The sequence below is a fragment of the Halichoerus grypus genome, chromosome 9 (genome assembly GCF_964656455.1).
Source record: "Halichoerus grypus chromosome 9, mHalGry1.hap1.1, whole genome shotgun sequence".
Taxonomy (NCBI): Eukaryota; Metazoa; Chordata; class Mammalia; order Carnivora; family Phocidae; genus Halichoerus; species Halichoerus grypus.
In genome coordinates this window covers 51,244,681-51,271,433 of record NC_135720.1, presented here as the reverse complement: position 1 = coordinate 51,271,433, position 26,753 = coordinate 51,244,681, and the positions used below count along the sequence as shown (strand labels likewise).

At 35.1% G+C, this 26,753-nt stretch overlaps 1 protein-coding gene and 1 pseudogene across 14 annotated transcripts in view; one reads left to right on the top strand and one right to left on the bottom strand.

Moving 5' to 3' along the window:
* Positions 1-18,439, top strand: part of CEP57L1 (centrosomal protein 57 like 1) — an 81,979-nt gene extending 63,540 nt beyond the window's left edge. For 11 of the 14 annotated variants that reach the window (XM_078054902.1, XM_078054891.1, XM_078054892.1 and 8 more), the window contains 6 exons: positions 3,614-3,691; positions 4,587-4,676; positions 7,843-7,920; positions 8,036-8,280; positions 9,288-9,432; positions 11,291-18,439. In XM_078054902.1, coding sequence (XP_077911028.1) covers positions 3,614-3,691; positions 4,587-4,676; positions 7,843-7,920; positions 8,036-8,280; positions 9,288-9,432; positions 11,291-11,509 — 855 coding nt within the window. In that variant the 3' untranslated portion in view covers positions 11,510-18,439. Of the gene's footprint in view, positions 1-3,613; positions 3,692-4,586; positions 4,677-7,842; positions 7,921-8,035; positions 8,281-9,287; positions 9,433-10,204; positions 10,324-11,290 lie in introns of those variants that run through there. The other 3 variants (XR_013441165.1, XM_078054897.1, XM_078054903.1) reach the window with 3 other exon arrangements.
* LOC118524890 (ubiquitin-conjugating enzyme E2 D3 pseudogene) lies at positions 5,933-6,614 on the bottom strand (annotated as a pseudogene).
* Positions 18,440-26,753: the final 8,314 nt, after the last annotated feature.

Below are 26,753 nucleotides of genomic sequence, written 5' to 3'. Positions count from 1 at the left end.
TTTTGAAGTGATGATGCCAGGAATAAATCTTTAGTGTTAAGCATTATTGGCCCTATATATGAATATACAGTAAATCTGATTTATAAAACTTCTTTAACAGCTCTTAGTAATCCAGATATGAATTTCTGCCTATGGAGATTAAAATTAATGTATTCTGTCATGGCACGAATGAGCTTGCCTTTTGATGTAAAATTGTAATTTTGGCTTCTTCTGAAATGGCAGAACATTTTCATTTGTCAGATAACTTGCCTAAAGGAAATTGAAGATTGTCTTTCACCACTTGTAGTTAAGTCTTTCCTCAGTCCTCCTGAAATGCCCTTTCCTTTTTCCAACCAAATTTTATCCATTTCATAGGACTTTCTCCAGGTCCTGCTTCCTCTATGAAGCCTTCCTTGAGTTCTCCAACACTCAGGGAGCTCTCCCTTTGAAATGGTACTGTCCTCAAATTCTGAACCATACCATGGATATAAGATAAAATACTTATATGTATAAGTATATACATGGTCTGAGTCAAATTATGCTCATTGTTTTGTTGTTTGTTTCATGTATGTTACTATTGTTTCCTTAAGTACAGTATAAGCTCTTAAATAACAAGGAACATATCTTATGTTTCTTTTTTTTTTTCATTTTTTTACAAATTGAGATAAAATTGACATAGAACATTGTATTAGTTTCAGGTGTACAACATAATGATTTGATATTTGTATTTTTTTGATATTTGTATATTTTACAAAATGATCACCACAGTAAGTCTAGTTAATATCCATTGCCATATGTTGTTACACAATTGTTTTTCTTTTTTTTTTTAAGTTTTTATTTAAATTCCAGTTAGGGCACCTGGGTGGCTCAGTGGATTGAGTGTACAACTCTTGGTTTCAGCTCAGGTCATGATCTCAGGGTCATGTGATCGAGCCCTGTATTGGGCTCAGAGCTCAGTGGGGAGTCTGGTTGGAATTCTCTTTCTCTCTCTCCCTCCCCACCCCTCCCCCTGCTCTCACTCTCTCTCTCAAATAAATAAATCTTAAAAATAAATAGAGATTATGCTAAGTGAAATAAGTCAAGCAGAGAAAGTCAATTATCATATGGTTTCACTTATTTGTGGAACATAAGGAATAGCATGGAGGACATTAGGAGAAGGAAGGGAAAAATAAAGGGGGGGAATTAGAGGAGGAGATGAACCATGAGAGACTATGGACTCCGGGAAACAAACTGAGGGTTTTAGAGGGGGAAGGGGTGAGGGGGTGTGTTTGGCCCAGTTATGGGTATTAAAGAATTGCATGGAGCACTGGGTGTTTTACACAAACAATGAATCATGGAACACTACATCAAAAACTAACGATGTACTGTATGGTGACTAACATAACATACATACATACATACATACATAAATGAATAAATTCCAGTTAACATACAGTGTAATATTAGTCTCATGTGTATAATATAGTGATTCAACAGTTCCATGCATCATCTGGTGCTCATCACAACAAATGCACTCCTTAATCCCCATCACCTATTTAACTCATCCCCCCACCCACCTCCCTTCTGGTAACCATCAGTTTTTTCTCTATAGTTAAGAGTCTGTTTCTTGATTTGTCTCTCTCTCTCTTTTTCCCCTTTGCTCATTTGTCTCTTAAATTCCACATATGAGTGAAATCATATGGTATTTGTGTTGCTCTGGCTGACTTATTTTGCTTAGCATTATACTCTCTAGTGAAATTTCAGCTTTTTCTGCCTTGCAAAGTAAGGTTGGAAGTCACCCATCTACTTTTCTGTCTTGCAAAAATCGTTGCCACTTTTCTCACGTTACCTTCTAGTGTATTTGTCCTTTGGTATTTAAAACTTTCTTATTCTATCCATGTCATTGCAAATGGCAAGATTTCATTCTTTTTTATGGCCAAGTAATGGTTCATTGAATAAGTAGATATATTTATATATATTTTTATATATGGCCCATATAAAAATATATATAAATATATCTACATACATATATATATACATATAAATATATAAATACATATATATACATACATATATATAAATATATAAATATATCCATATACATGGATATATATATACACACATCTTTATCTGTTCATCAGTCGATGGATACTTGAGCTGTTTCCAGAGTTTGGCTATTGTAGATAATATTGCTATAAACACCAGGGTGCATGTATTCCTTTAAATTAGTATTTTTGTTTCCTTTGGGTAAATACCTAGTTGTGTGATTGCTGGATCGTAGGGTACTTCAATTTTAAACTTTTTGAGGAACTTCTGTACTGATTTCCACAGTGGCTACACCAGTTTGTATTCCCACCAACAGTGCACAAGGGTTCCCCTTTCTCACCATCCCCATCCTCGCCAACATCTGTTGTTTCTTATGTTGTTGATTTTAGCCATTTTGACAGGTATGAAGTGATATCTCATTGTAGTTTTGATTTGTGTATCCCTGATGATCAGTGATGCTGAGCATCATTTCATGTGTCTGTTGGCCATCAGGATGTCTTCTTTGGAAAAATGTCTACCCATGTCTTCTGCCCATTTTTCAATTGGATTATTTGTTTTGGGGGTGTTGAGTTTCATAAGTTCCTTATATTATTTTGGATACTAACCCTTTATCAGATATGTCATTTGGAAATATTTTCTTTCATTCTGTAGGTTGCCTTTTAGTTTTGTTGATTGTTTCCTTCACCATGCAGAAGCTTTTTGTTTTGATTTAGTCTATATCTTATGTTTCTTTTTTTTTTAAGATTTTATTTATTTATTTGACAGAGAGAGACACAGAGAGAGGAACACAAGCAGGGGGAGTGGGAGAGGTAGAAGCAGGCTTCCCATGGAGCAAGGAGCCCAATGCAGGGCTCGATCCCAGGACCCTGAGATCATGACCTGAGCCGAAGGCAGACGCTTAACGACTGAGCCACCCATGCGCCCCTATATCTTATATTTCTAATATGTCTTTTTTTTTTTTTTTAATTTTTTTATTGTTATGTTAATCCCCATACATTACATCATTAGTTTTAGATATAGTGTTCCATGATTCATTGTTTGTGCATAACACCCAGTGCTCCATGCAGAACGTGCCCTCCTCAATACCCATCACCAGGCTAACCCATCCTCCCAACACCCTCCCCTCTAGAACCCTCAGTTTGTTTTTCAGAGTCCATCGTCTCTCATGGTTCTTCTCCCCCTCCGATTTCCCCCCCTTCCCTCCTCCAACAGCTGTACCCTTAATAATATGCACACAGTAGACATTTATTGTGATTTGTCTGTGTTTTGAATGAAACATTAAGACCCAAGACTATGATCATTTGACCTTCTAGATTTAATATCCCCCAAAATTTCATCATTACGGTTTTGTTGCTAGAAGTTAATAATGTCTTTGCATGCACATTCTTTGCTTTCCCTTTGTTCTTCTTATATGTAATAGCAGGTAAAGAAGCATAGGAAGAAAGCCAAGAAAAATCGTAGCATCTTTTGCCATTTCTTTTTCTTACTTTCTGCTTTAGCTTGCTGAACTACTAAGAATCAAGACTCGAAGACTCTATGTGGAAAAAGAACAAAGACTATTTGGCTCTAGTTTTTATATAATAATCCCAGTTTTTTTGTTCTTTTGCAGGACAAGATTAAACATTTAGAGGAAAAACTTAAGGAAGAAGAACATCAGCGTAAGCTATTTCAAGACAAAGCATCTGAAGTAAATAGAGCATTATATCATTATCACAATAAACCATATATATTTTATTATAATTTGTTTTAATTATCTGTAGGCTATATTTTAGACCATAATTTCTGCTTCCTAGCTTGTTAGTTTTGGTCTCTTTTTGCTATAATAATGAGATTCTCAATAAGTCAGCCAGTATATTTATATACTTGGATGCACTGCCAAAAGAAGTCTTGTAGTCTTTTGAAATTCTGACATATATGTGTATGAAATAATTCCTGATCTAGATTGTTTTCAGTTTGATTGATATGTATGTATTAAATAATGCATTCTCTTATAAACAGAAAATGATTGCAATTACCAATAGACTTAGTGGGGCTTTCACATACAAAAAACAGTATTTAGGGTTTTCTTTTTTTTAAGATTTTATTTATTTATTTCAGAGAGAGAGAGTGAGAGAGAGAGCATGAGAGGTGGGAGGGAGGAGCAGACTCCCTGCTGAGCAGGGAGCCTGATGTGGGACTCGATCCCATGACCTTGGGATCATGACCTGAGCCGAAGGTAGACACTTAACCTTAACGGACTGAGCCACCCAGGCACCCTGGGGTTTTCTTTTCTTCCTCAAAAAGCACTTTTTAAAAAAGATTTTGTTTATTTATCTTAGAGAGAGAGAGAGAGAGCATGAGTGGGAGGAGGGGGCGGAGACAGAGAATCTCAAGCAGGCTCAGTACTGAGCACAGAGCCTGACATGGTGCTCGATCTCATGACCCTGAGGATCATGACCTAAGCCAGGCACTCAACCAACTGAGCCACCCAGGCGCCCCAAGCATTTTTGTCTTCATAAACTGAGACCTGATTTCTTATTATAATGTTTTTGAAGAAGCTTGTTAAAAATCAGTTGCATAAAGCTTTTTCTTTAATATTATAGCTTCAAACTGGACTTGAAATCAATAGAATTTTAATGTCTTCAGTATCAAATCCAAAACACTGCAAGGAGAAGAAGAAGAAGTCTTTGAAGGTATGCAGATACTTTATTCTTATTTGCTAATGCTTATTTCTTTACTCTTTTAATATTTATACCTATCCATTTCCAAAAAGAATTTAGAGAGATTTATAATAAAAGACATGCAATAATGCTATGAAATGCGGATAAAAACATAAGTTGAATGCTGATGGTTTTAGGTTTGAGGATAGAAAATTCCATAAAATCCAGGTTAAAAAAAGTATCAGCAGTTGAGCACAAAAACTAATTTTGAGTTTACTTGACAACCAAAGCAAAAAGGACCACATGACAGTCAGTATATTTGTGAAATAACAATAAGCATGCCAATTTTTCTAGAAAGATAGACATTTTCCTAGTACTAAACTCTTTTTTTTTCGATTTGTGCAACTTTATTGCAAGAAAAATATATGTTATTAGCAGAGCTCTTAGTTGATCACTTATCCATCGACAACTTGCATCATTTGTACATTAAACAGTGTATTGAAGATAGATTAACTATGAGCTCCAAGCCTTCTAATAATTTAAATTTAAATGAAAATTAAAAATATATTTGAGACCCTGTTTTGGAATGCAAAGGGTATTTGACTTCCAGTTTCCATTCTCTGTAGAACAAGAACATATCATTCCTTTATTAACATGCATAAAATACATCATAGATTCTGTTCTGCTGATGCTATAAATTAACACCAATTCTCCAGTCATATCAGTTATGAGCATAAAGTGTATCATGTAACTCATGTAACTCTCTCAGTGGAAGGCTTAAGAAAGAATGGATGCTTGAATAATGTCGCTTCCTTTGATGTGACAACTGAGCATCCATCTCCGTCCCCCTCAGATGATTTCTTCAGCATGTTAGAGCAGTGAGGAATGGTTTTAGTCTCATAACCAAGTTAGAGTGAAGACATTGGCCACATAATACACATGCTCCATTTTTTAAAAAATTCTGAATCTTGGGGTGCCTGGGTGTCTCAGTCGGTTGAGCATCAGACTCTTGATTTCATCTCAGGTCGTGATCTCAGGGTCGTGGAATGGAGCCCCGCGTTGGGTTCAGCGCTTGGTACAGTCTGCTTGAGATTCTCTCCCTCTCCCTCTGCACACCCCCCTCTAAAATAAATAAATAAATAAAATCTTTTTAAAAAATTCTGAATCTTGGGCAACTATACTTTTATAAATACCTTGTAGTTTTTAAAAGCAGTTATTGTCCAAAACTGGAAGAAGTTAAGTCTTTGTCAGATGAACATGTGAATGAATGGAGGGAAATAAACAAAAAATAAAATTTTATTTTAGTTTGATAAGGGAGCAGCAGTCTGGTAAGAAAATTAAAAAAGGAACAGTAATTTAAATTTTATTCCAGCTATAATGCAGGTTATTCTGACCTTACAGTAGCATCACATGACATACTTCTGAGTCCATTTCCAAGATACTCTGTTGTACTTATCTCTGTCTGTTTTATAGACCTGTGCAATCTCTGGCACTAGGGGGTCACATAGCAGTGAAAAAATGGATAAAAGAATTATAGAAAAAGTTAAAGCAACAGATCACTATGATCTTAGAATATCAAGGCAAATGCTACCATTACTGTTAATATTTGGCAGATAAATTCTTGTTGTAAATGCAGCCTCAGGTGGTTTGAAGTAGACTATATGAAAATGAATTGTCAAAAATAATACACCACCTTGATGTGGGCTGCCATTAGGTTCCATAATTGTGGCTTGCTAATGAAAGGTATCATCCCCAACTGGACCTGCAAAATATTGTGCTGGAGGGTTATGGGCCAAATCACTAAGTTCCTTTTTAATCCATTTCAGTGCCATGACCTGTGCTTTTCATCTGGCTCCTCACTTTCTCAGTGTGTGCTCAAAGGCTGCACAGGGAAGGACTGTCTCTTCGCCTCACACCAGCTCTGCCAGACACAGGCACAGAGGGTCAGGGCCTCCCTCAAGCTACCCCTAGTACTAAACTCTTATAGAAATGTATTCTGCAATATTTTGTAAAAGAGACACTAAATGACACAACAGATGATAACAACACAATAGATCCTAGAAGCAGTTTTTTATAACTTAAGGTTACCAGACCTTATCTGTTAGAATGACAGTAGTATTTATCTATCAGTTCAGATCTTGGGAACACAGAAACTCCTTAGATCGGAAAAGTAGTAATTACACACAGTTGAAAACTTAAATACTATCAGTAAATACAGTGAAAAGGGGCACCTGGGTGGCTCAGTTGTTAAGTGTCTGCCTTCGGCTCAGGTCATGATCCCAGGGTCCTGGGATCGAGCCCCGCATCGGGCTCCCTGCTCAGCGGGAAGCCTGCTTCTCCCTCTCCCACTCCCCCTGCTTGTGTTCCCCCTCTCGCTTTGTCTCTCTCTGTCAAAAAAAAAAAAAAAAAAGTGAAAAATCAGTAACAACAACTCTGCAGATCAAAATAAATCCAAATCTAAAGCAAGGCCTTTAAGAATTCATAAGTGGCATTATTCTTAAGACTGAGAAGAAAAAAGATACCTATATATCTTGCTACTTCTTCTGATAAAGAATGAAAGTACTTACATACTCATTTGGTCCAGCTCATCTTGCTTTACTATCAGTGATTAAGCTGTAGTACATCCATAATATGAAATACTACACAGAAATAAAAGAATGTGTTGGTATTTGCTGGATCCTGTTGAAGGAGATTTGGATTCATTTCATTTTTTACTATCACAAATAAAGCTGTTATGAACATTTGTGTGTAGGTTTTTGTGTGAACATTGGTTTTCATTTCCCTGGGATAAATGTCCAAGAGTGTAATTGCTGAATCATCATATGTACTTACCATATAAGTTCATGTTTAGTTTTACAAGAAACTGTCAAATTATTTTGTATTCCTACAAACCATGCATGAGTGATCTGGCTTCTCCACCTCTTTGTCAGCATTTGGTATTGTCACTGTTCTTTATTTTGGCCATTCGGATAGGTATATAGTGATATTTCATTGTAACTTGCATTTTCCTAATGGCTAATGATGTTGCAGATCTTTTTATGTGTTTATTGCCACCTATATGACCTCTTCAGTGAAATGTCTACCCACATTTTTTTGCTTGTTTTCTAATCAGATTGTTTACTATTGAATTTTGAGACTTCTTCATATCATAAATGTCTTTTAAAACAATTTTTGTTTATGTTTTTTGGTCAATATTTAGAAAACTAGATGTTTAAAGGGAGGACCACCTCAGCAAATTCATTCAAAGTTTGGATCACTGCCTGTTGTGGCTGAGAAGGTGAGAAAGGAAAAATGAAGATACTTGTTCAGACACACTCCTGCCTTGTTGTAAGTGCAATTTAAATGCCATGAGTCATTTGAAATTGTTCTTAGCTATTTCTTTTCCCCTAAAGTCTGCCAGTGCAAACTATCCTGTGAATGCAAGTATGCAAAGCCTCCTGCAGTTGATGCAACATTATGGGCCACATAACTGTCAGAAACTTACTGAAGTTACTGAGCCTCGATGTCTCTACAAGCCTACTAGAACAACTTCCCAGGGTAAAGCTGAACCTTCTGACTCAAAAAATTCCATTTCTATTGGTGACAATTTGTCTGAACTTTTGATGGCAATGCAGGATGAGCTGGACCAAATGAGTATGTAAGTATTTTCATTCTTTATCAGAACTAGTAAGATATATAGGTATCTTTTTTTCTTCTGTCCTAAGAACAATGCCACTCATGAATTCTTAAAGGCCTTGCTTAGATTTGGATTTATTTTGATCTGCAGAGTTGTTTTCACTGATATTTCACTGTATTTATTGATAGTATTTAAGTTTTCAACTGTGTGTAATTACTACTTTTCCGATCTAAGGAGTTTCTGTGTTCCCAAGATCTGACCTGATAGACAAATACTACTGTCATTCTAACAGATACAGTCTGGTGACCTTAAATTATAACTCACAAATGCTTTTATAAGAAAGATTCTCCTTTTGTTTTTTATAATCTTTTTGATTAAGTGAAATTTCATTAGACAAGTAGGAAATTCTTTGTTTTAAACTCTGGCTGGTCTGCATTATAAGTTTTGAAGCATCCATAGTAAATAAGATTCTGAGTGGGATACATATTTTAAGCCCCAAGTTTAAATATATATTCAACAAAAATTCCAGAAAATATGAGATTTGGGTAGCCAACTAGTTGAACTAGGACATCTGTAGAAGATACAGCTGGTTCTCTTAACAGTATTCCTTAAAGTGGGCTATCACCAAATAGAGATTTCTTGGGCAAATATTTTTATAGGTGCAGTTCTTCCCAAACACCCTATATTAAGAATTCCAAAGTTGGAACTAAAAAAAGTCCTTTAATGCTTTTAGCTAAGGACATCAGAATATTTTATTACATTTAGCTATGAACATCAAGAATTCAGACTTTATTTTAAGGTTTTTTAAGACTCTAAGTCTAAGATATTTCTAAATTTATCTAATCTCAAATCATAAGAGCCTTTTATATTTACCATAGATTAATTAGATAACTGTACATAAAGAGACTGTCTTTGAAAATTAATATTTAAGTGACAAAAATTTATGATTGAACAGAATATTATTTAATTCTATCAAAGATATATAGTATAAACCGTAACAGTGCTTGATACTTGCTTTTCTTTCATAGGGAGCATGAAGAACTACTGAATCAAATGAAGGAAACTGAAAGTCATTCGGTCTGTGAAGACATAGAATGTGAACTAGAACATTTAGTCAAGAAAATGGAAATTAAAGGAGAACAAATTTCCAAACTGTTGAAACATCAAGACAATGTAAGAAGGCTTTAGTAAAAGATTTTAATAAAAAGATATATCTGGAGTCAGTGTTATATCTCTGTATGATCTTTCAAATTTAAGGTCTGTATGTGTGGCTTAGTGAAAAGATGACAGGAGTCCCTTAGGCCTGTTATAGAGCCATCTGTCCCACTGGAATAACATTGCCTCCTACATAACTCTCCAAGATAATGTAAAGTAAGAGGAACAAGAAAGTTTAGTTATGTATTCGGAAATGGCCTTGGGAAAATTTTGAGGTAGACAGCCTTTCTGGTTACCCTTTTAACATTCTTTCCCTTTATCTCTCCCACCCCTAATCCTTTAATGAAGCCCCTTATGTTGACAGGCCTCTACTTCAGTACCATACATAAACCTGGCTCCTCAAGCAGTACTGTAATGCTAAAACTACTATTTCTACTTTCCCAGAACAAGCTATGCTGTGTTCTATTCCCTGGGGACCTGTGCTTAGCTGGCTATAGTGTGGTGGTAAAGGGGACTCTCTCGTTGCATGTGAATTCTTAATAACTAAGAATCACATAACAATTTTAATATTCTAACAGAAGAATCATGGAATATTATAATATTTTATTCCAAGACAATGATTCCATAGGTTGAATTATTAGCACTATTACACTGCTAGAGCAGAAGGCAGAGGGAGTCTTTCCAGGAACCTTCAAATCACATCATGTAGCTATCTGCCTATGGAATAATCAGCATTCATATAAGTTGGTGATATATTAACCTCACAATAAAGCCTTCCCCACTTTTATAGGAAAGTAATAAAGGATTCAGAATTTTACTGCCTTTATTCTTCTGTGACCAATAAAGAGAAAAAGAGGAAATGAAACTTTTGAAGCAAATATTTTCACTTTACTGGCTTTTAAGGCTCTAGTAAGTAAATTTTTTTGTATGATTGTGTTAGGGTGAAGATTATTTAACTTATACACTTTCTTAGAATTGCATAGGAGAAATTTGAAGGGAATAGAGAAATTTTCAGCCATATTTTTAATGCACATAAATTATATTTTGAAAAATATTATTTATGTTCTATAATAGCCATAGCAGTATAAATTTTCAAGCATTTTATCATGATAAATTTAATCTCTGCAATTAAAATGGCCTTGGATAAATACCAGGTTCTTAGCCAATGTCTGGATCAGCTCTACAAATTAGGCCTATGCATAAGTGAAATAGACTAAGTAAGCTTGGCAGAAATGGGTTTTGGCAAGTTGATAGGTTTTATTTTGTTTAATTCTTTCTACCCAACTGTTATCAGATACTACTGAATGAAACTTTTTTTTTGTATTGGCATTCAGTAGTACTTTAAATTCAGGAATACTTTTCAGTAAAATATATATATACACATTCAACTCTATAAATTCAGTGCTCATTCCTAGCACCAGATCTTTGCTTTTCTGTTAATACCATCTGAAAGGTCCTTTTTCTCTTGTCTCTATTCTTCAGTTTTTACTCATTTCATATCCTTTATAAATCTTCCTCTCAGCTTTTCATTGATCTTCTCAGCCCACATTAATCTTGTCCTGCTTTAGTCTTCTCAAATAAACACCTTTTGTCCTACTCAGAGTTATCCCAGCCTAAATTATTCTCTAGTTGTCACGTATATGCTTTTCTTTCACTAATAAGAGCAATAAGCTTTATGAGAGCAAGGATTGTTTTATTCATGATATTTTTACCTAACTAGCATGGAGTTAGGCATATAACAGGTATTCAATAAATAAAGACTTAATGAACTTTTTAAATTTCATGTAATCTTTATAACATCAATCCAATCCATCTATTTTAGGGTATGCTTTTAGTATCTTTTTTTACTAAAATGTTAGATGTTTTTTATTTCCAGGTCCGTAAACTGCAGCAAAAAGTTCAAAACTCAAAGATGAGTGAAGCTTCGGGTATTCAGCGAGAAGACAGCAACCTTAAAGGATCAAAGAACATAAAAAATAGTCCCAGAAAATGTTTGCTAACTAACTCTCTTCAGAAGAACAGCAATTTTCATCCAGTACAAGTCCATAATCTTCAAATGAAATTGAGAAGAGATGATATCATGTGGGAACAGTAACACAATAGTAAAACTGTCACCTTAAATGAACTCTGTCAGTGAGATCTTGAATTGTCTAAAGTGGTTTTAATATACCTTTATGAAATTCTGAATTATGTTTCTAGTCCCTATAAAGTGTCAAGTTGTAGTATTATTAAATTAATGCCTAATGACCTCCTAAGAGTCAAAATAAATGACTGCATTTTCTCTCTTACTGACTGAAATACCTAATATGTTCATGTTTTAGACACATTGTTCACTTTGCAGATCTCTTAAGCTAAGTCTAAGAAATTATAGTGGATTGGTGATATTTAAAATTGAGTTAAATTTTGAGATGCAAGTACCATTCCACTTTTTCATTTAGTAGGCTTGTAACCTTAAGAACCAATGTAAAATGAACACAGTAATGAAAAGTCTTTTACCTTTCATGGTGCTTCCTCCCTATCTTATTTTGGAGCTATGAAATGTTTTTCTTTTTTGGAAATTTAAGAGCTCTGTAAAGAGGCCTTTAGCCCGAGTTTTTATGTGACAATTTCAAATAGGAACTCGTAGTTACTTAATTTTTAGATGACAGTAACTCAAGTACAGAAGCCTTTTTCTGCAATTCCTGTTCTCTTTTACAAATCCAGGGCTGCTTTTTAACATGAGTGACTTATCTTATTCCTTTATAACTAAAACTTTTGATGAGTTTTAGTCTTTGCATTATATATATATTCATCAGTATAAATTGAGAATGTGAATATCCAGTACCCACTTTTATAGCAAAGTATAGGAAAAATAAATTGGACATCTTATTATTACCTATCCCGTAAAAATTCAGAGGAATATGATACTTTTTAAAATATTTTTAAATCAGTGACATCATAAGCAATTTCTTTGTTTATGTATACTTTATAATAAATTTACACTTGTTGACCTATCTTTTAAGAAACCTATGGAAACTGGTATGACTCTTTTGAACTTTTTTGGTTTTTCACTGAAATCCTTTGGGGCAACTAGAGAATTGAAGTCCTCAACTGAAGTAGAAATAGAAGACTGACAGAAAAGGCATAGTAGAAGGGAGGAACTCAGAAGCTAGGGTAGCAGTTTAAGAGATGGTGATTCCAAAGGGACAGAGTTGGAAGTATATTTATCTACAGCTGGGGGAGTAATCAAGCTACAGGTATGAAGGAATTTTCAGGGCAAGATCTGGTGGAGCTAGGAAAAGCAATTATGTTAAAGACAATCCTCCTAGGAAAATCCCCAACAGTATGTAGGAGAAAGGTACGGTAATTGTGGAACTTCTGGTGAGGGAAGAAGAAAACTGTGATTCATTCTCACTGAGAGAAGAGATGTTATGTTAGAGGACCTTTCCAAACCTGAAGTAGGGAAATGACTGAAAATGGGCAGATGGATACTTGGAATTATCCTTGAAAGTAACTTACGATAGAGATGAAAGATTCTCTCTGGTTTAAGTACTGCTTGTGTCCTTCACCCACTCTTATTCCCTCTCCTTCTACAGCTTCTTCAGCCCCAGAGATGTTGCACAGAGCGCTTCATCTAAATTCATTTTCATCACCTTACCTACTTTTCAACTTTGCCTTTCCTCCTCAAGAATGTGAGTGCTGTAGTTTAAACTTAGCAAAAAACTCACCAGGACCATATTGCAGCCTGATATCCTTTTGGGCCTTTGTTTTCTATGCATTTAGGAAGGTGGCTGACTATATTTAGTTTATCAGTAGTGAAGTCATTACCTGCAAAAATGTATTGCTAAAACAAAAAGTCATTTTAGGAAAGTGAATATTTCAGTTAAGAATTGAGAATTTTCTTGGAAGATCGGAGTAGTATAGGAGAAAAACCATAAGACTTCAGAATTAGGAGACTTGGGTTCAAATTGTGACTCCACCCTTTAGTAGCTTGGACAATCAAATAACTTCGGAGCCTCCATTTCTTATTTGTTAAGTAGGGATTATATTGTTACCTACCTCAAAGCGTTGTTGTGAGGAGTAAATGAAATAACACGTCAAAGCACCCAGCAGAAGGGTTGGCATTGAGTAAAAACTCAATAAATGTTAAATCTGACTGCCTTCCCCCACCAAAAGTTGTCAACCTGAGTTTGCATGGGTTAAAGCCTGAAAGCAAGAACTGAAATGTATTCTTCGTAAAAATGGGAATATTCTAATTACTTGGGTTTGGTTTTTTGGGTTGTTGTTTTGTTTTTTGTTTTTTGCCTGTGTGTCTGGGAGGAAATTGTTTTGGCTTATTCCCTAGTTCAGGTTTCTCATGAGGCGGGGGAAAGAGTATGGTCTTACCATGGTGCAGAAATACACAGTCACACACAGCAACTTGGTTTAGAGTCAGTTTTGGTTGTTGGGTAACAGTTAGTATGGAGAGACACTAAAGAATTGTCTCTTGTTACTCCATCACAGCTACTGAACTAAAAACGTGTGCTGCTCACAGACTGCTGCTTGCCAGAGCCTTTGACTCCTCAGGGGGTGGAGCAAATGATTTCCTTCCTGGACAGGGGCAATCTGTGGTCAGTGTACACGAGTTGCTGTAGCAACCCCGCAGCTGTGCTCTGCCTAGCAGAAACTCGGTAGGATGTCATTGACTTGTTCACTCCAGTGAAAAACAGGTTTGTTTGTTTTTTATTTAATCAGAAATTGAAAAAATGAAATTGGAACTTTCTAGCCAAGACCGGTCTCAACTTTGATTTAACTGTGAAACTAGAAAGTTTGAGTGTTTAAAACAGCAGGTATTGTGAGTACTCTAATTTTGGAAATTGCAGTTGGAATCTTGAATTAACCATACCTGTGTGGGTCATTGGCAACCTAGCCATTCTTATTAGGTGATAGCCGAAGATAGGAGGGTTGGAGGGAAATGTTCAGTTTTCTGCAGTATAAGATTAAAGGAGATACTTAAAATAGTGAGCTCAGTGAATGGTGATGGTGTACTTAAAGGTTTTTGAGATTTTTAGATAGCCTTTCTCCTTTAAAAATACAATTTTAACTCTGAAGGAGTAGTCTTAATCTGTGATAAGACATCAAAAAAATTAAATTAAAATTTGACTTGCAGTGTGGTGAGAAACTAAGGGGAAAAGTCTGGTTGGTTACGCATATTGAAAGCAGTGCTCACTATGGCCAAAAATGTACCAGCTGCCGTTGTTGGTGTAGAGTAAATAGTGAAACACCTAATGGGGTTTCCTGGAAATCTGTTCAGCTGTAACTAAAGCTGTATGTACTGAGAACATTTAATTGTATATGAAGTTTAGATAAGTACAAGCTGACTCCCAGATGTATAACAAGACAAACCTCTCTATGGCATAATAGCATCTGTGGGAGGGGGGAGGGGAAACTCAATATGGGTGCCATGGCACCTTTTGATTAAAATGAAATAAGGATAAATAAAAATAATATTGACTGTCATCGATGTAAAACTAAATTTATTTCTTGGTAATTAAATAGACCTTGCCAACGCCTCAGCCTTTTTCTTCATAATCTATAAGCTTATTTTCATGTAAATTTCCTCTTTTAATTCCTTTTTTATACTTTGTTATATAAGGAGAATTAGGCATAACAAAATTGTAAAGTTTAAAGTTTTAAAATCTTGTCTAGGGCAGAATTTGTGTTTATTGTAGTTGTGAATTAGTCATTTAAAGAATAAGGTGGATTTTTTTTTCCTGGTGGGATTTTTGGGAGTGTTCTCCTTATTGATATAGAGTCATTGAATTCTCATTTGGTACAAGATCCTACTAGATGCCATAGGCAATTATTAGAATTATAAATTAGCACCCCCCAAAGAAATTTATTTTTTATTATATATGCATGGTCCATTGGGTGCCTATGTGCATTAACAGTTTCAGCAGAAAATAACAGAGAAGCAAATTGATCTCTTGTTACTTTATGCTCTGAGGCAGTTTTTTGACAATCTCAGTTCAGCAGTCTACAATGTTAATGACCAGTTTAGCAGTCTACAATGTTGGGAGACTGGATCCAGTTGTGGTTAGAGGAGGGATGTTAGGAATTAAGAAGTATCTGTCCAAAAAAAGATAAAAAGTTCTGTGAAATAATCAGCTTTCCATCTGATTATCTTTTAAAATAAGAGTGAAGTTATCCATTATACTCTCGGCCCAGGTTTTTCCTCCATAGATATTGCTTATCCATCTTTCCCTCATTCTTCAGGTCTCAATGTAGTGCTTCCTCTAGGAAGCCCTCTGTAAGTCTCCCCTTCATACCCCTCCCTCTTCTCCCAAATCTGGCTTCACTGCCACTTCTAGGTATTTCTCCTATCTTTGCACTTAGTACACTTTCTTGTTATCGCTTGTTTGTCTTTCCTATAGACTGAAAGCTCCCTAAGGGCAAGATCCTTTCTTGCTCACCACTGTAGCCAGCACCCAGCACAATACCTAGCCCATAAGTAGTAGCCCTCTCAATAAATATTTGATAATTAGTGTCATGAAGTTATGTTTACCTTCTTTGGTGGTCTCATCTGAGTAAGCATATTGGCTCACGCACTGCTGTTTTAGGCACCAGTTCAGTTGTGCAGCTGTTTCATCTTTCAAGGGTATGTGACCAAATTTTACATAATCCCTGGTTAAAATATGCCCGTATTTTATTGTTTGTTTGTTTGGGGGTAAAGATAAAAGGCACTCAGAATGATGCTTGCTTTGATTTTATGATGCGAAGAGGAAGAGGTTAGAGAGCCAAGGTAGTTCTTTATTTGTATATGGTATGTTGGGACTTGTTCAGTCAGCAAGTATTTCTTGATCTCTAATCAAGTATTTGTTATCTCTAAGATACTGTGCTAGATGCTATGGGAGATTCAAAGCCAAAGTATGCGTGGATTCTCTCTTCAAGTTGCTTATAGTCTGATGAGAGGGGACAAAAATATAACAGAAGGAAGAAAACAGTAGGTGACATAGAGGTATAATGACCATCCCAGAGAAGATGCTTAAATATTTGTCCACTAAATTTTTGTTCTTCATCTGTTGATAGATAAAGTTGACCTATTTGTATTTCTTCATTCTCTTTCTTGATATATGTAGCTTTCATTTGCTTTTTCACCTGGTGGCAGTATTGGTCTAGGATTCATAAGTCTTGTTGATTGAAGATACCAGTTCACTTAGCATAAATTTCAAACAAGTGTCCATATAACCATGTATCAAGGCATGAATAGAAAAAATGGGTATGAAATGCCTAAGTAAAATGGGAAGGGAGTAGAGAACGAGGAGGGTAAAAAAATCAAGCAATAATGACTTAGACTAAAACAGAAAAATAGTACTTTTACAGAAAAGTTGTATTCTAGAGACCAATTATTGACCTGTACAGAATTATGCAAATGATCACAACTCACTTTTCTTATGAATTTAAGCCATTCAATTTCCTCACACTTCAGCTTCCTCATTGGTTGGACTAAGTCAGTGTTTTTCAAACTGCAGGTCATATCCTATTAATGGATTGTGAAATACATTTAGTGGGTCACTATGAACATTTTTAAAATAATTAGAATAGCAGGGCACCTGGGTGGCTCAGTCATTAGGCATCTGCCTTCGGCTCAGGTCATGATCCCAGGGTCCTGGGATCTAGCCCTGCATCAGGCTCCCTGCTCAGCGGGAGACCTGATTCTCCCTCTTCCACTCCCCCTGCTTGTGTTCCCTCTCTTACTGTGTCTCTCTCTGTCAAATAAATAAATAAGATCTTTAAAAAAAAATACTAGAATAGCATTGAAAATATCAGGGTGCATCACACAGAGAAGGTAGTCAGTGTTTTTGTGAAACTCTGTGAATACTGGATTATAATTTAAAATGTAGTCCTAAATGTTATTGAAGGAAGAAAAAGTTGGCTCATAATAAATGTTTAAAGGGAATGAATTTGAAAGATGTGGAGGAAAGAAAGCCAGTTTAAAATAGGAATACTCCCAAATCTCCTATATGGCTTGTGACAATCTACTCTTTATCCCAGTAATACTATTACAAATCTGTTTTATATATTTTACAGGTAGAAGTCCCATTTTAATACCATTAGATTTCCTTGTCTATAGAATACTCTTTCCAAACACTAACCAACCTATATTAGAGAAATGTCACTTTTCTCATGTGGGCACAAATAAATGTATTCAACATGAATCCCTTAACAAATGACCTCATTATTCCTCATCCATTGTTGCTATCTAGTCACTGCCGCTGCATGGAATCTAACCAAGTATGGGCCTTATGGTTAGGAAACAAATTTGTTCTGCAGGCGCTTACGACAGTTTTAAAATTCATAAAGAGAGGAGATTTGCAAGAAAAAAACTGTATGCATGTCTTGAATCTGAAATGAGCAAAGATTTATCATTGACAAACCCGAGCATCAACATTCAATACATACAAAAAATTAAAAATCTGATACATTACCAATGTGGCACTTTTTAAAATCATGAGCCCTATACCTAATAGAATATTTTTAAATGAGTGAGTAGGTGGAATATATAATAAATACCTTACCTGAAAAGTAGCTTCATTAAATAAAGTACTACTAAGGGGCTACATTTCTGTGACTTTTGATATCCTCCTCAGTGTATTTCTTTGTAGCCATATCAGCTCTGAATTATGGTCAGAACATAGGAAGAAGTGCCATAGGGAAGTAAACATTGGAATCATGTTCATTATAATGGGATTCTACCCACTTGTAAAAGTTTATTCACTATAAATTATTAAAGTTGCTTAAATAAAGAGATCTTAGTCTTTATGAAAGGAGGATGTGACCAGACCTTCTAGTCATAGCTAAAATAATATACTTTTGACCTAATTTTACTTAGCCTGATTAAGTAAATTTTAGGATAACTTCACAAAAACTTTGGAAGGCATTTTTTGGTTAGTTTTCTTTAAAGTTAAATGTACATTGACTTGGATGGTATTTCTTAGAAAAATCTATTACTGACCTAGTACAGAATGTGAATCATTTCTTGTCTGAAATAAAAGATTGATGTTTACAGGGCAGTTGTCCGGAATCTTCTTGCTGAACTGGAAAGTATTTCACTTCTCTTCACTGTAGGTCCTTTTAACTTTACAAATGTGTTATTTAAAACATAAATCATATTGGTACACAGGAAGCCCATTTAAAATTAAATTGAAAAACACTCCTGAGGATTCCATGGATTATTTATGGTTTTATAGTTTATAATTTCTAGCAAAAGAAAAAAATATGTTTAATACTTTAAAAATATCTTTTCATAAATAGCCAAATCTAAAATATGTAATGATATGAGAGAATAGTGCTATTAATATCTTAACTATTAAATGCTTGAACACAACATAAGAGCATTATTATCTTTTGCTTTCCCAAAAATAAACTAAGCTACAAATTTGAAGCTAGGGAATTCAGTACCAGAGTTAAAAGAAATTATTTTCAAGTTCAGAAATTTCTTTTACTTTAATCTCAAAAGTCACTGGTATTTTAAAAACTTATTCTATGATTTTTATGTATATAACTTCTCTGTTCGATAAACTTGGAAGAGTTTATATCAGTTATTATATACCTTGATTCTCTCTTATGGTATGATTTAAATGCTGGGCACCTAAGCTACATTTTCAGATAGGGTACTTTTCTTTTTGTTCGTTTACAGCATAGGTCTCAAGCAGATGGAGGGCTGTGCCTTTGGTATTTGGGTAGGATATTTGCCTGTGATTTCAAATTCTCAGAGCCACTTCCTAACATTCCTATGGATGTTCCACACAAAGTAGAGTTTCTCTTAACCAGTCTACTAAAATGCTATTGATTCAAACTACCACCTACTGAAATAAAACTTAAAACCACTTAGAGACTAAAGCATTTAGAAAAGAGAAGGAGCTTATTATGCAAAGAAAATCTGCAAGGGAATCAAGCTTTAGAAAGACAGCCTTAACAAATTAAAAATATGACATACATTTAAAGGAAAAAAAGCAACCTACAAACTTATCAAGGTCACCAAGTTTGCATTTAGTCTCTTCAAGGTGGAAAATAGCACTTTTTTTCATATAATTGCCATATCCAAAAAGGTCATCGCATATCTTCAGATATCAATATTTCCAAAATCAGAGATATAGTTGTTTTAATTAGAGAGTAACTTACAGGAAAGACTCAAAATTTCATTTACTTTAGGAGCAGGAACCAGACAGGGTAACTGTTCGCTGATGTTACTTTATCTTAGGGTTTTAAAGTGTGTTTGCAGGGATTCCCCAAGATCACCTTTGTGTTCAGTGATTCACTAAAATGACACACAGAACTTAGAAAAGCTGTAATACTCACAGTTATGGTTTATTATAGCAAAAGGTTACAGACTTAAATAAGCAACTGAAAAAGGGACATAAGGCCAAGTCCAGGAAACACCAGGCATGAGCTTCCAGTTGTTCTCTTCCAGTGAAGTCATGCAGACAGCACTTAATTCTGGCAATTATGTGTGATGATACGCTTGCAGTATTGCCAAGCAGGGAAGCTCCTCTGAGCTTCGGTGTCCAGGTTCTTCCCTGTGGACCGATCACACAAGCATGGCTTACTGCCCATATGGCTGACCTTCAGTCTCCAGCCCCTCTACCGGTCAAGCTGATACTGTATGGCCCAAGGCCATGGTGGATCATAAGTCACATTGTTAGCATAGACTATCTGGCAGGGCCTGAGGCCCCTAGGTAAACAAAAACATTATCAGACAGGATATTCCAAGGGTTTAGAGGTCATCTCTTAGGAGCTGAGTAAAGACCAAACCTTTCTTTGGAATGTGAAAGGTTTGCACAACTTGGGCATGCTGTGTTGACCCTCTACTGTACAGTGTTGTTTCATTTTGTTTTCGGACTGTGGGATGTGATGTACATTGCTTACACATCTGTTAAGGTATAAATTTTGCCTTCAAATTTCCTTTTAAGCCTGGCTTTGACCACATAAATATGCCCAGTGATTTTATGATGTAGTAGTATTACTTTGATGATTTGTTTTATTTGGTTAGTTTTATTATATGAATGTGATAAAAGGTGATGCTTAATGCACAGAGACCTCCTTATAATCTGATTAGTGAAATTAGAGACATGTGATACTAAAATTAGAGACATGTGATACTTTGGAGGCTTTGTAAAGTCTTTAAGGTTGTCATTGCTTTATGTGTAGGGTATTGCTGTTATCGGCTCATATACCAAGATTGGGAACCAAGAGCCATTCGGTTCACCTCAGTCAAGTTGCTTGGACCTTGTTGTTTAGTAATGGGCTTGCCATATCTAATTTAATTAGATTTAGGGCACAGACACAGACACAAAAGCAATTTTTAAATTACTGTTTGATAGGAAGAAGAACAAATTTTTATTGAACTTAACGCAAAATAGCTACATGGCTATCAAAAGTAAGAAACCTCAGTAAAAGCGTTTTGTGTAATATTTAACCATTTTTACCATTTTGTGGTACATATTTATATGTCATTTTCTCCAGAATCATTATTTATATGTTTTCCTGACAACATATTACTTATAAATTATATTAAGAATTTTCAAAGAATTATTTTTCTGGAATTCCAAAGGGTTGGAACATAATACCATTTAAAGAATGTTTCTACCAGTGTATGTAAGTGTAGCCAATAGACAGTTCAAAATAAAGAAGAGAGGAATTTTTCCTGTATGTCCATCAGAAATAAAGCATTAACCATAATTAACTCATTTCGTCCTAGGTAATTCTTGTTTTTCTGATTTGGGGTGGAGCACTCAATTTCACAAAGTCATTTGCTTCTGGATTTTAAAGAATTGTAGAAATCCTGATGTTATCTTTTGGTAGTCTGACCTGGTATCTTTTTGTCATGCTGATATCAGTTTATACTGAAAAATCTGTTTCCATGAGTCTACCCCTATAGAGTCAATAATTATGAGTGTGGTAAAAGTCTTTACTGAGGCTTTCATTCTTTTCATGTTTCTTCCAGAAGACTCGGTTTTTGGCCTGTAGCTTATCACAGAGACTTCAGGCAAATGTAAGAAAAAAGCATAAACTGTGGATGACAAGACGCAATGGCTTAGGTTAATTTGTAAAGGCCACAATACTAGAATAGTGGGGAGTGGAATCATTTTTTTCTGAAGTAACACATAATCATTTTGTAAGGTTTTAGTAAATGATTATCCTGAGAGGAAAAATACATTTATAGACAGAGTAGGCATTAAATTTCGTTTATCTCATAAAATATTTTAGGATTGTCACCTGCAAACAAAATGTTCTTTTTAAAAAAATCAACTTTTAAAAATAGTTACAGTGCCAATCTTTGTATATGGACAGGTGTATGCTTCTGTCCAACCTGAAAGTTAAATTGCTAAAAATATCTTTAAATTTATAGTAATACGTTTTACTTAAATGTAATTAACTTAGGTTAAACTCCTCTTACTGTTGTATAAGTTTTTTTCATATATAGGAGAGGATAAGCAGGATGACTTTTACAGTAGTTTTGAGCTAATAAAAAATCTGCAGTATACCAACCAAACATATCTAATTATTTTTAGTATTCCTCCTTTTATAGGATAAATTAGCAAAACTTTGGGGCTGTCTAGCAACTCTTTGGGAAACCCCAAAGAAAATCTTTATGTAAAAGACATAGTAATAGTTTATAATTCTGAATTTCGGGACTGAATTTGGGAAATGCCATATCAAAAAATGTTATCAGAGGAGAAAATACATGAGTAAGTGACGACAGAAAAAAGGTTACAGGCAATATTTAAAATAAAGTCAGCATCAAGTAATGATACTAGAAATTTTTCAGGGCACCTGGGTGACTCAGTTGGTTAAGCGGCTGCCTTCAGCTCAGGTCATGATCCCGCAGTCCTGGGATCAAGCCCTGCTTTGGGGCTCCCTGCTCAGTGGGGAGTCTGCTTCTCCCTCTACCCCTCCCCCCTGCTTATGCGCTCTCCCTCCCTCTCTCTCTCTCTCTCTCTCTCTCCCTCAAATAAATAAAATCTTAAAGAAACTTTTTCAGAGGCAAAGGACTTTTGTTTAAAAAATAGTTCAAGGGTATGACAAAGCACAAAATGTTAGGTTCTCAAGAATATTTTGGTAATGTAAGAAAACTCTGCTACTTGGGCACTAAATATCTTTTAACTGCTTTTTGTTCAGAGTAAACATACTCATGGATTTAATTTGTCAATTTAACAGAAAGAAAATCCAAATTCTAGTTTTACTCTTTGGGGATGCCATCCATGTTTCATAGAATAGGATTCACGAATCTTTTTCTCCATCTTATGAATAAATTCATTTTTATCTAGCTAACTTTATAAAATAAGTTAATACATTTTTATGTTTCTTTCAAATTCATTATTTGCAAATATTAAAAACCAAGACAAAGTCCATTTTCCTTCATACCTTCTACAACCTGTTGTATACCCTCAAATTTGGCTTTTAATATTTTCTGTCACATTCTGGCACAACCAGACAATTTGACTTTAAGATAAAATCAATCTCTTCCCATGATAGGCAAATAAAAATTTATTACTTTGCATTTATACCTCTTGACAGATTCACAAACATTATTTTACATGTCTTTCAAAAAAGAACATGTATACCAACATATCTCAGTTTTTCATATGTATCTTTTCAACCTATTAAGTAATGGTCATTTACAGCGTATAAAAACAAAAGGCAGGGGTATCTTAAAACTGTTTGTTGACCCAAGATTTATTTTGTGCTCTACAAATGAGTTGCTTAGATATAACTTATATCCAAAGATTATTAATTAAATGAGTAACTCAATTTAATATTAGTTTAGAAATTAGAAAAGTATCTATAAAGTTAAATTACTTAGGCTTTCTATGAGAAGACAAACCCAAGTCTTGCATAAGTTAGAATAGTATACTAACATTTTAATTCACACTGTCATTAAATCAGGAAGAAGACATATAGCTGTTTTAAAACAGCATTATTAAACCAGTGTAATTTGTGCAAGGATTCCTTTTGATTAGGAATGTGATTACTTAAACTTTTCTATTTTTCATACTAAATATTTAGGAACTCTTCAAGTTTTGTTTAAAAGTACTAAAGTTTTCTTTCTATTTTTCTCTGGGCTATCAATTTGCATTTCATTACTTATCTTGTCAACTTGTAAACAAGGCTATTTTTGTGGTAATTTTCCAATCAGATTGTAGGTTGAGCTGGAAGCACAACTTTAGATTTATTAATACCTTATTTTTGGGCACCAAGCTCTTTCTCACATCTTTACCTGGTTCATTTGTTTATTTATGCTTTCCTACTTTCTTTTTTTTTTTTTTAAGATTTTATTTATTTATTTGACAGAAAGAGACACAGCGAGAGAGGGAACACAAGCAGGGGGAGTGGGAGAGGGAGAAGCAAGCTTCCTGCCGAGCAGGGAGCCCGATGCGGGGCTCGATCCCAGGACCCTGGGTCATGACCTGAGCTGAAGACAGACTGAGCCACCCAGGCGCCCCCCTATTTTCTTTTGAGAGAAAAGAGAGTAAAAGTTATGCAACCAAACTTTTTAGATTTCTTGCAGAGACTGTGAAACTCTAGGCGAGTCAAGAAGCAATTATTCTCATTCCATCACAAATTCAGGCTTATTTGTAGAATGGTTGTACCATTCAAGCAAAACCTTCTCTAAAGTCTCTACCCTTTGCCCTAAAACCAGGTAAAAACAATTTCAAATTTTACTCATTATGTATATTTTGTTCTTTTTTATGGTAAATTTGTCTGTTGGAATTGGATATCCCTATATAGTGTGTTCAAATGACAGCTTTTATGGCCCATCAATCTCTAATAGTGTCCCAAGGGACAGAGAAAGTTGGCTTCAGAGAAGGTTTATAATTGTAAATAAATAGGCTATTGTAGAAAGCTATGCCTTTCTTTTTTGAGGAGGAAAGGCCTTTTAAAAATACACTAAAAGAACCAACAACTTTGGTTTTATAACATTAGCCACAGATGGATCAAATGTAATCAAAGTACAAAAAACTCATTGGCTGGTGGTTGCATCTCCAGATCTCCGATAGCTGCTCTCCACCCCAGTAGACACAAAAATATTTTTATCTTGATTTGAATCAGAGTGGCACACAACATGAAAAACAACATAGAGAGTTTCACCAATGGTAAGGCAGCAATAAAACAAATCAGTACTGTATTGAGTGATATGAGCAACTTTCCAACCTACTAGTGAAGCCAGTTATCGGTTTGACTAAATCAAGGTCTCAAGACCTAGGGGCAAAGAAAGATATATCTCAAATGACAGGAGCTAACAGAATCCTCAAGACAAACATAAAATACAATCAAATATCCTGTCATTTGTTACTTCATAAAGACCAGACAGACCATTAAAAACTATATTATCAACATTGCTGCTGCCAAAGGAGAAATAGGGGTTGTGTACAAATCAGAACCAGCATGAAAACCAGGACACAAAAACCAAACAAATGGTCATAAAAAGAAATAGAATCAACTAGATTAAAACCCTATTTCCACAGGAGATTCTCCCTAGGACTAGAAAAAAGTATACCTCAAAGAATCCTTGAGTTGCAGTTTACTCGGCTCTGGCTAGTGAATACACCTCTGGTAGATAAATACATAAAATCTTGGTAGAACCTATAGCATTGTCAAAGAGATACTCAGAGACAAAGCATTTAGTAAAGAAAAGTTTACTTTCAAGGAAAATTTATAAGAAACTCCTAAGTTTTAAAAGGTCTGGTTCACCAAATAAAAGAATACGAGAGAGGAAAAAACCCACAAAATTACCAACCTCGTTAGCTTATAGTTAGTCTGCTCATGGTAGAAAAGATAGCAATTTTCTCACATGGTTGTCATAGCTACAAAGGTTATCACAAGTTTTCAGCTATCAACATTGCAAAAGTTGATGATAAAATTGCTTTTATGAGGGAGTCAGTACTTACAAACAAAACTTAAGGGATTCTTTTATTTTGGGAAAGTGAACCAGACACAGTGACTCTGTTTTTGTTTGCTTTTTGCTCTCACTGTGCAAGTTGTTTTATTCTCTGATTATGATGTATACACACTGATACAGCAGAGCAATGTGTCAGTTTTGCTTCTACACATGCGTCTTTTGGTCCTTGGTAGTTGAAAACCCTTTCACAAACAAATACTGAGGTAGTTATTATAACTTAAGGGAAAAGACCTAGTAATACAGGGGGAAAAGGCCAAGTTTAAGGGAGGTACTTTGGAGAATGGATTTTTTTTTTTTTTTTTAAGAAATTGTCATATCCTTGTGGACAAACTAATAAAAACTTTGGATTAATGGGATTATAATACTAATGACTAACACAAATCATAAAAATTTGATTTTGACTGAGAAAAAAGACTAGAGAGAAGGGGTAGAACAAAGTTAAATTTGCCTAGCCTTTCAGTGAGAAGTTAATTTGATTCAAAAGCTGACTTTGTCAGACTCAAGGAAAAATACAGGCAGAATTCCATACTTCACAAATTTGTATAACACTAAGTGGATTGAGGTTCATTTAACCCATATCCCTTTGATGAGCCTCATCTTCCAAACTGACAGACAGGTTGCTTTTTCCCAGAGACCTGTTGGACCAGCTTTTCTCAAAATGGGAGCTGTGATTCATTAGTGGATCCTGACAATAGTGAGCTCTGACCAGAAGTTTTTTTTTAATGAAATAGAGTAGAAAATACATTATCTGTAGTACTCCTCAAGTAAGTATTGAGACTTCTACTTTAGGTAGGATTTAGTAGAAAGACCAGGCTCCCACTGAAACAAATAAATAACAAAGTCATAGGTTTTAAATTGTTGGAAAATTGTGGGCGCAACAAAGCCTAGAAGAACTAAATTTCTAGAGAAGGAAAAGCTCTCCTGGGTGAGTTAACAATCTCTGGCTGTTTTATTCCTTAGATCATTTACCAATTCTGGTCGTATTGACTGTTTTTGGCATAGGGATTCTAATGAGACAAAAAGAAGCCAGATGAGTTTTTGAAGACCATAGGTGCAGACATGCCAGATTTGAATCTAAAGAAGTCTCAAATATACCATGGATATTTGCTGAATGTTGGAGTATAAAAGACCCTGGTGAGCTGGTCCAGAAAGGCAGAATAAAATCTTCAATTTTATGATGCTTAGGAGATAAATTCCTTTTAGAGAGAGGGACTGCACCAAACATACAACAGGTCTCTCCCTCAAGTTTTTGCCAGATATTGAACTTGATGTTGTGGGAGACTAAGCTCAAAACTTTTGAAAGATAGAGTTTCAGGGATGAGGACAAAGAGAAAAGCCAACCTATCAATCAAAAGCTTCAGAAGGCCGTGCTCAAGAAGGAAACTGGATTGGAAGGGTAAAGTCTTTCCACAATGCT